The 10,083-nt window shown below is 41.0% G+C and overlaps 1 protein-coding gene across 1 annotated transcript; it reads left to right on the top strand.

Moving 5' to 3' along the window:
- The first annotated feature begins 8,421 nt into the window (after positions 1-8,421).
- THI1.2 (alpha-2-purothionin-like) lies at positions 8,422-9,599 on the top strand. The gene is made up of 3 exons (NM_001405781.1): positions 8,422-8,717; positions 9,071-9,142; positions 9,234-9,599. Exons 1-3 carry the CDS (start codon positions 8,480-8,482, stop codon positions 9,332-9,334), a joined length of 411 nt encoding a protein of 136 aa, NP_001392710.1. The 5' UTR covers positions 8,422-8,479; the 3' UTR covers positions 9,335-9,599.
- Positions 9,600-10,083: the final 484 nt, after the last annotated feature.

Below are 10,083 nucleotides of genomic sequence, written 5' to 3'. Positions count from 1 at the left end.
GAGTACATAGCTGCTTCAGAAGCAGCAAATGAAGGAGTCTGGATGAAGGAGTTCATATCCGATCTAGGTGTCATACCTAGTGCATCGGGTCCAATGAAAATATTTTGTGACAATACTGGTGCAATTGACTTGGCAAAGGAATCCAGATTTCACAAGAGAACCAAGCACATCAAGAGACACTTCAACTCCATCCGGGATCATGTCCAGGTGGGAGACATAGAAATTTGCAAGATACATACGGATCTGAATGTTGCAGACCCGTTGACTAAGCCTCTTCCACGAGCAAAACATGATCAGCACCAAGGCTCCATGGGTGTTAGAATCATTAGTGTGTAATCTAGATTATTGACTCTAGTGCAAGTGGGAGACTGAAGGAAATATGCCCTAGAGGCAATAATAAAGTTATAATTTATTTCCTTATATCATGATAAATGTTTATTATTCATGCTAGAATTGTATTAACCGAAAACATAATACTTGTGTGAATACATAGACAAACAGAGTGTCACTAGTATGCCTCTACTTGACTAGCTCGTTAATCAAAGATGGTTATGTTTCCTAGCCATTGACATGAGTTGTCATTTGATTAACGGGATCACATCATTAGGAGAATGATGTGATTGACTTGACCCATTCCGTTAGCTTAGCACTCAATCGTTTAGTATTCTGCTATTGCTTTCTTCACGACTTATACATGTTCCTATGACTATGAGATTATGCAACTCCCGTTTACCGGAGGAACACTTTGTGTGCTACCAAATGTCAGAACGTAACTGGGTGATTATAAAGGTGCTCTACAGGTGTCTCCGAAGGTACTTGTTGGGTTGGCGTATTTCGAGATTAGGATTTTTCACTCCGATTGTCGGAGAGGTATCTCTGGGCCCACTCGATAATGCACATCACTATAAGCGTTGCAAGCATTGCAACTAATGAGTTAGTTGCGGGATGATGTATTGCGGAACGAGTAAAGAGACTTGCCGGTAACGAGATTGAACTAGGTATTGAGATACCGACGATCGAATCTCGGGCAAGTAACATACCGATGACAAAGGGAACAACGTATGTTGTTATGCGGTTTGACCGAAATCTTCGTAGAATATGTAGGAGCCAATATGAGCATCCAGGTTCCGCTATTGGTTATTGACCGGAGACGTGTCTCGGTCATGTCTACATTGTTCTCGAACCCGTAGGGTCCGCACGCTTAAAGTTCGATGACGGTTATATTATGAGTTTATGTGTTTTGATGTACCGAAGATAGTTCGGAGTCCCGGATGTGATCACGGACATGACGAGGAGTCTCGAAATGGTCGAGACATAAAGATTGATATATTGGAAGCCTATATTTCGATATCGGAAGTGTTCCAGGTGAAATCGGGATTTTACCGGAGTACCGGGGGTTACCGGAACCCCCCGGGGGTTTAATGGGCCAAGATGGGCCTTAGTGGAGAAGAGGAGGGGCGGCCAGGGCAGGCCGCGCGCCCCCTCCCCCTCTAGTCCGAATTGGACAAGGAGGGGGGGGCGCCCCCTTTCCTTCCTCTCTCCCTCCTCCTTCCCCCTTCTCCTACTCCAACTAGGAATGGAGGGAGTCCTACTCCCGGTGGGAGTAGGACTCCTCCCTGGCGTGCCTCCTCCTGGTCGGCCGCCTCTCCCCCCCTTGCTCCTTTATATACGGGGGCAGGGGGCACCTCTAGACACAACAATTGATCCCTTGGATCTCTTAGCCATGTGCGGTGCCCCCCTCCACCATAGTCCACCTCGATAATATCGTAGTTGTGCTTAGGCGAAGCCCTGCATCGGTAGAACACCATCGTCGTCACCACGCCGTCGTGCTGACGGAACTCTCCCTCAAAGCTCGGCTGGATTGGAGTTCGAGGGACGTCATCGAGCTGAACGTGTGCTGAACTCGGAGGTGCCGTACATTCGGTACTTGATCGGTCGGATCGTGAAGACGTACGACTAAATCAACCGTGTTGTGCTAATGCTTCCGTTTTCGGTCTACGAGGGTACGTGGACAACACTCTCCCCTCTCGTTGCTATGCATCACCATGATTCTGTGTGTGCGTAGGAATTTTTTTGAAATTACTACGTTCCCCAACACGGAGACCCTGGCGTCTGGCCCTGGGCCAGACGCTGAGGCCCATGGCGTCTGGGCCAGACGCCAAAGATTGTGGCGTTTGGTCCCGGAGTCCGAGTGGGACTCTTGCCTTTCGGGCAAAACCGACTTTGAGGAGGCTTTTGCTCCAAGTTTCGACCCCAGGGCTCAACATATAAATAGAGGGGCAGGGCTAGCACCAAAGACACATCAAGAAACACCAAGCCGTGTGCCGGCTACCCCGCCCCCTCTAGTTTATCCTTCGTCATAGTTTTCGTAGTGCTTAGGCGAAGCCCTGCGGAGATTGTTCTTCACCATCACCGTCACCACGCCGTCGTGCTGCCGGAACTCATCTACTACTTTGCCCCTCTTGCTGGATCAAGAAGGCGAGGACGTCATCGAGCTGAACGTGTGCTGAACGCGGAGGTGCCGTACGTTCGGTACTTGATCGGGACGGATCGTGAAGGTGTACGACTACATCAACCACGTTGATAAACGCTTCCGCTTACGGTCTACGAGGGTACGTAGATTACACTCTCCCCTCTTGTTGCTATGCATCACCATGATCTTGCGTGTGCGTAGGAAAATTTTGAAATTACTACGTTCCCCAACAATAGCCGGGAACAATATAGAGGTGGAGAGGTACGACATATGCACATAATATTGCCAAGGGTGGGGACGGACCGGAGAGGGAGGGACAAAATGGGGTTGCATGAATATATGTTGAACGGATTTTTTTTGAATTTTTGAAACAATTTTAAAATTTCATGAACATTTTTTGAATCAGTGAATATTTGTCGGACTACCATTTTTCACCCTTTTCCTTGTCCCGGGGCTAGCGCACGTCACACATGAAGGGACATGAAGCCCGATCAGGACACCATCCTCCCCTGCCCGGCGACAACGGCCTCGGCAGCAAACCAGTGGAACGACACGGACTTTTCTTCATCCCTTTTTCCGGGAATTTATAAACATTTTTTGGAATTTATTAATAATTTGCAAATTTATTTCCATTTTCTGAATTTTGGAACGTTTTATCAAATCTGTGAACATTTTCCTAAAATTTACTAAGAATTTTTGAAATCCAAGAACATTATTCAAATTTACGGACATCTTTTGAAATTTGGAATATTTATTAATTTGAACATATTTTGAAATAAGTAAGGTTTATTGAAATCCCCTTTTTTCAAAAAAACAAAAAACTAAAACAGAAAATAAAAATAAAAGAAAACAAAAAGGAAAAAGAAAGATAAAAAAGGAAGCCCGCCTTTAGCATGGGCCAGCCCAAAAGTGCATCCATATAGGGGTGCGTGTTTGTGGAACTCGTGTGAAATCACTAGTTATGGGTTGCCCCTTGGAAAGATCACTCCCACGTTCTCAGGCGCTGACAAGTGGCCTACCCGAGAGTTTTTTTCCTTAGATTCGGTTATTCAAAGCGTTTTATCTCGTGGACTGTGCATTTAAATCCAAAACTGTTTTTGCTATTGGATTTCTCACCTCGACATCTTTGAAACTAAACCTCATGTTATTAGGTTTCAACGAACTTTTTTTCACAAAAAACCAGTAACAAAAAATGATAAAAAAACAAAAATAAAAAGGCAACGGGAAAAAGAAAGACGAATATTTTTGAAGAAAGAACATAGAACTGGAAGCACGTGTTTAATTTTTCCCTCTTTTCGATAATCTGTGCTTCTCGCGGAAGCAAATCTGTGTCTCAATGAAAAGAAATTATGTGTTTTTGGTGGAAGCACAATTTTTTTCGATGCGGTTCTTGCGGAAGCAACTGTGTGCTTGTCCTGAGAGTATTTTTTTTTTCCTTTTTTGTGCTTCTCGCGAAAGCAAATCAATGCCTCCACAAGAAGCAAATCTACGTGCTTCCTGTGAAGAATATATTTTTTGTCTTTTGAAGAAGCAAACATGTGCTTCTCCTGGAAGCACTGATGTTTCCTTTTCCAAAAAGAACAAACGAAAGGAAATTTGTTTCTCATGGAAGCACAACTATTATTTGTGCCAAAAGAATCCATGATTTTTTTCTCCAAAACGTAGGGAAAACCAGGCGCAAACCGAAAAGCCAAAAACCCAAAAACACGTAAAAAGATTTAAAAAATAAAATCTAGATAGAGCACCTAGCATGTTACATGTGGCGATGGCTGGACACACCTTGACGTGCTCGCGTGGCACAGAAAGATGCCCCTAAGGTCCCACGCAAGAAATAACACGAGTTAGCTACTCTCGGGCTCGCGTCACGCCACACGCTAAACAAGGAGACCTATTTTCTTTAGGGGAACGAGGAGACCTCTTAATCAATGGCTCCCCTATATCTCGCCTTCAGCAAGAGTGTAGGAACCCTCGCAGAAGGGGAGACCGAGATGGGTTGTCCCAGGAGCATGGGAGGCCACAGCCTGATTTTTTTGGTTTTTGTTTTATTTTCAAATTTTGTTTATACTTTAAAATATTCTAAATATAGTTTAATGTTGAACAATTATTTGATAGTTGTTGATCAAGCATTTAAAAATATTATATAAAAAATGTTGACCATGTACTTAAAAAATTATGAAATTTTGGATCATGTATATAAAAATGTTAATCAAGCTTTTGCAGAAAAATGTTGAACAAGTATTTGTACAAATGATCAAGCATTTGACAAATATTAATTGTGTATGAAAAATATTGACCATGTATTCAAAAAATAATGAGTTTTTTATAATATAGTTTTTTTTAATAAAGCAATGAGTAATTTAAAAAGTGAATCGGACATCAATAAAAGGCATGATACATCGAAACTAATGATCACAAATTTTAAAATTATGTCGGGTCATTTTGCCAAAAAGATGTTTGTACAATGTAAAAACTAGATTCCATCATTTATAAAGATGATTTTATCATTGAAAAACTGTTCTCACATGTATTTAAGAACTTGATCATAACATATTTTTTGTAAACCGCTAACATATTTTGAAATTATGTCGGGTCATTTTGCCAAAAAGATGTTTGTACAATGTAAAAACTAGATTCCATCATTTATAAAGATGATTTTATCATTGAAAAACTGTTCTCACATGTATTTAAGAACTTGATCATAACATATTTTTTGTAAACCGCTAACATATTTTGAAATTCCTAAACATTTTTTAAGCACGAAGATTTTTCCGAAATTGTGAATAAATTCTGAAAACGAGAGAGTTTTTTGAAATCCTGAAAATTTATTTTAACATGATTTTTTTAATTGTGAACAAATTTTGAAGACAAGAACTTTTTTGAAATTACTGAACATTTATTGAAGGACGATATTATTTGGAAATTGTGAACAATTTTTCAAAGCAAGAACATATTTTGAAATTCAATATCATTTCATGAAACATGATTTGTTTTTAAAAATGAGAATATTTTTGAAATTCTTAAACAAATTTTGAAACAAACTAATTTTTGGAATTGTGAAGAAATTTGGAAAATTGGATTATATTTATGGAATTTTTGAATAAAACAAACCAGAAAAAGAATCAGAAAAACAAAAACAAAAACATGAAAAAACCAAAAAGGAAAATAAAAAGAGAAAAAGAAGTAGAAACAAAAACAATAAAAGAAAAGGAAAGAATAAAAAGATAATTCCGAAACCTTCTAGAAGGTTACCAAAACCGATAAAACCACTGGAAACCCTCTAGAAGATTTCCAAAGGTGGAACATGACAGATGTACCTGTACTACAGATGGGCATGCCCATTCGCTTGCTCGGTCGCTTTGTATGTGCAATTGACCGATTGTTTGACACCAAATGCGTCAAATAGGGATTTTCCTTGCTTTTAGCTAGAACGATGACCACCTTGGCTTCAACATTACTTGAAATGGGCCACGCCCAGCTACCAAGAATGGCTCTTATTTTTGTATAGGAAGAATGGATCCGCCAAAATAAATGTGGATGGTGGCATCTCCAGGCCAGGCTTATATGGTACAGATGTAGGGAGGATGATTGGTGATTATATTTGGGAGCTTTAGCTCTCGTCTTACCGAGAGTTATTGATCCTGCAGACCTAGAAGTTATTGCTTGTCGCGAAGGCATTGCGTTGGCTATTGACTTGAATCTCGAGAGGGTGCATATTGCGACAGATTGCCTAAACGTGGTCAATGACATCGCCACTTTACAAGGTGGTAAATATGAGGTGGTTTTCAAGGATATTAATGCTTCTAGATCTTCTTTCGCCCTATGTAATTTTGTTCATGAAAAAAGAGGCTCAAATTACGAAGCCCACAATTTAGCTAGGTTTGCATCTACTTTAGATCAGGGGAGACACACATGGCTTGGTCTGCCCCATAGCACTCTTTGTGTTCCTATGATTAACCTAGAGGATTGTGCTAAAAAAAGGAAAACCATTCAAGCAGCTCAAAAAAGTGTCCGCACATTTTTATTAAAAATTTCATGACACTTACCAACAATTTTTATTAATTTATAAAAAATATTCATGACATTTAAAAAATGGTGTACCATCTGACAAAAACTCATTTAAAATTTGTTCATGAAATATAAAAATTTGCTAACTCAATTTTTAAAACATGTTTGTGACTTATAAAAAGTGTTTGTTACCATTGAAAAATGATTTCAGCATTTGTAAAAATGTTCATGAAAATGTAAAAAATACTTAGTGTAAATTTTGGAGAATTTTCATGGCATATGACAGCATGTTCGCAACATATACAAAAAAATTCATGAAGATGTGAAAAATTGTCTGCATATTTATTTTTTCAAAAAGTTCATGTCATATAAAAATGTTCAGTCTTTTATTTTACAAAGAACATGAAAATAAAAAAAGATAAAAAATAACAGGAACGAAGAAAGAAAAAAGTATAAAAATCTGTAGAGAAAAAATTGGAAAGGAAAAAAAGGGATGAAAGCTTCCGAAAACCGCACGGAAGGTTCCCAAAACCAGTCCCTACTGTACATAGAAGCTTCTCAGAATGGCACATTGAAGCTTCTCAAAACCGTTGTTGGGCTGGCCCACTTGAATGATCGACGTAGGCGACCGCTCGTCTCGCAGTAAGCAAGATTCATCATTTGCTCGCTATGATATTTGGAAAACTTATGGTGGACTGTGGCCCACCCGTCAATCCCTAGGTCTATCCCTTGTATCGATCTCTTATTTGCTTTTCTGCTCGGACACATGTCACTCCCATCTCTTCCCAAGCACGCACGCCGCCAGTTTTGTGAAAGATTCATTGTTAATTTTTTTCGGCAAAATTGTATTATCTCATCATACAAACTTTCCCGATCCCAGGTAGAGACCAGTTGTGTTCTAGAACAAACTAATGGTGCTCACTCATGAGTGAATCTACCATTGATGTGACACCTTATGTTAGACATTTTTTATATGATGATTTTATTTATTAAAAATGGCATCTTAGATACCTTAGTTTGTGCTTTGCTTGGCCTTCGAGAGGGTTCTGGATCCACCACAGGTGCTTAGATAAGGTGCTAAGTGCATCAAATAACTTATAAACTAAATTCCCCAATGCATGCATAGGTGCTTAGCCTTTTGTACCTAAGCTTCCTTCAATTAATTGTTTAGCAACAAAAATCCCTCATGCATATGTGTTTTGCATAGATTTGCTCACTTGACATCGTTTCTTCATCGGGTCTCGATGCTCTCTCTTTTTCTTAATTTCTTTGCTACGTTAACTTTTTTGCCTATGTGACATTCTTAGCATCATGGAGCGCTGAGAAAAGCCTAAAGAACATGAGGACAAGAACTAGCTAACTGCCAAAAGTTTTTGTTTTGAGGGATGCGCTTGCATTACCAACCCCTAAGCGACATACCATGTGAACTGTGGGCGCGGATGGATTGATACAAACATGTTTGCTTGCACGTATTCCACAACCATCATCTTTATCATCCATGCACGATTTCAACCAAATTTCTCTTGGGATGGATGACAACCATAAGGTTGCCTTTTGCCGTGCCGCGCGTGATTAAAGACACTTTTGTTGTCATTGCCGGAGTCGGCTCCTTGGCAAGGCAAGAAAGACAAGGTCCAATATTTGTCCATAAGCTCTTAAAAAACTCATGTTTAAGGAGTGATATGCAACTAGAAATTGATTTGTCGCTGTTGCGTGTGGTTAAACATTGCCAGTGGAGTTTGGAAGAAGAGTAGCCCTCCAAACACACTCACAGTTAGGAGCTTTTGTTTTCATCCGGTTTACATGGCTGGCACGATTTTGCAAAAAAATAAATACATGGCTGGCATGAACACGCAACATTTACATACAACAACCATCACGTGAACATCCCACATGCCGCAACCACCATCTCCTATAACTAGGAGCCATCCAAGCCTAGTCTCAGTAATCCATCAACCAAAGCCATTATACTTCTTTGTTCTGCAAGATAGCCTGCCAGCCATGGGAAGCAAGGGCCTCAAGGGTGTGATGGTGTGTTTACTCATACTGGGGTTGGTTCTGGAACAGGTGCAAGTAGAAGGCAAGAGTTGCTGCAGGACCACCCTGGGAAGAAACTGCTACAACCTTTGCCGCTCCCGTGGTGCTCAGAAGTTATGCTCAACCGTCTGTAGGTGTAAACTCACAAGTGGCCTAAGCTGCCCCAAAGGTTTCCCTAAATTGGCCCTTGAGTCCAACTCAGGTAAAGAGAATGAACTCCTTCTATTTTATATACTCCCTCTTTTTTTTAAAAAAATAGAATAGATGTCATTCGATAAGCATATAGTCAAGTTAAAATTTTCCTAGTTTTGTTACTAATATGATAAAGTATTTCAAATATGTTAGATGGCGTTAGATGATCAGATTTGCCATGAATAATTTTCCACAAGTTTTTTTCTTCATAATTTTCTACCAACAAGTAATTGTGAAAAATAACTAACAAAGAATGAATGATAGAGACCATGTGAATATCCAAAACATCAAGCATATTGTAACTGGGGAATTATTTGTTTCAGAAAGGATTTTATTTACACGCTAGATATTTTAATTTGACAGATGAACCAGACACCATTGAGTATTGCAACTTGGGATGTAGGTCTTCCGTGTGTGACTACATGGTCAACGCAGGTAAAGAAATTTCATCTTGTATTTGTATTCCTGTAAACTAATTGATGAAAAAGGCTAGTTCTTGACACATAATATGTTATTTGGGCACCAGCTGCTGACGATGAAGAGATGAAACTCTATGTGGAAAATTGTGGCGATGCTTGTGTCAATTTCTGTAACGGTGATGCTGGCCTCACTTCCCTTGATGCGTAATGATGCGTATCCATGGTCTGAGATTTCACAGGGCAAGGTCGTGTCTCACCTTTGCGTTCAATAAAATTGGATCCCATCGAGAGTATCCAAACCAGTGTGTCACTCTGTTTTATGTGTGTGTATTTCCATTCCTTGTTCGAAATAAAAGCCATCATGATGGATGCCATGTTGCTGCCCTGATGTACTACCATGACTGAGATATAATGGTATATGTTGTATCATTTGCCTGTGGATATGAACTCCGTCTGGGAGGCGCCAGTGCTGCGCGGCGGTGGTTGCTCGTGCGCCGGCTCGAAGGGCTCAGATCGGGGCGGCGCCCGATCTGCTGCTCCGTCTTTGGAGGTGACCTCTTGGGGTCGGTGACGGCACAGCTGCACTTTTCCCTCTACGGGACGGCGATGGGTGTGGCAGTGCGGCGCGTGGCGAATGGTAGCACAGTGGTGGTGTTGGTAGGCGTCGTTGGCGTGCTTTGGTCGCGGTTGCACGGGCAGCAGACTAGAGCGTTAGTTGGCGGCGAGGTTGGCCTCCGTCGACAGCGCGGATGCGAGGCGGTTGCTGCATTGTGGCTTCAAGAGTCCTCGTAGTAGTGGTGGTGGTGGTGTCAACACCTATGCAGGCAGCCCTTCATGGTGTTGTGGAGGCCGGGGCGTTTCTTTTTTCCTTCTGGTTTGGTTCGTCGATGTTGATGTTTGCAGGGGCCTGGCCCCTACCTTGCTGGAATTTTATCTATTTATGGGCCTAGCCCAGTA

This window comes from Triticum aestivum, chromosome 1D, assembly GCF_018294505.1.
Source record: "Triticum aestivum cultivar Chinese Spring chromosome 1D, IWGSC CS RefSeq v2.1, whole genome shotgun sequence".
Lineage (NCBI taxonomy): Eukaryota > Viridiplantae > Streptophyta > Magnoliopsida > Poales > Poaceae > Triticum > Triticum aestivum.
Note: the sequence above shows the minus strand (reverse complement) of the source record. Positions and strands in the feature narration are given on the sequence as shown.

Bases quoted from the DNA above. Each gene is read 5' to 3' on its own strand.
- THI1.2 (NM_001405781.1), top strand. From the start codon at position 8,480: ATGGGAAGCAAGGGCCTCAAGGGTGTGATGGTGTGTTTACTCATACTG. The intron at 8,718-9,070 runs GTAAAGAGAATG...TTAATTTGACAG, and splicing joins GGCCCTTGAGTCCAACTCAG to ATGAACCAGACACCATTGAG. The intron at 9,143-9,233 runs GTAAAGAAATTT...TTTGGGCACCAG, and splicing joins TGACTACATGGTCAACGCAG to CTGCTGACGATGAAGAGATG.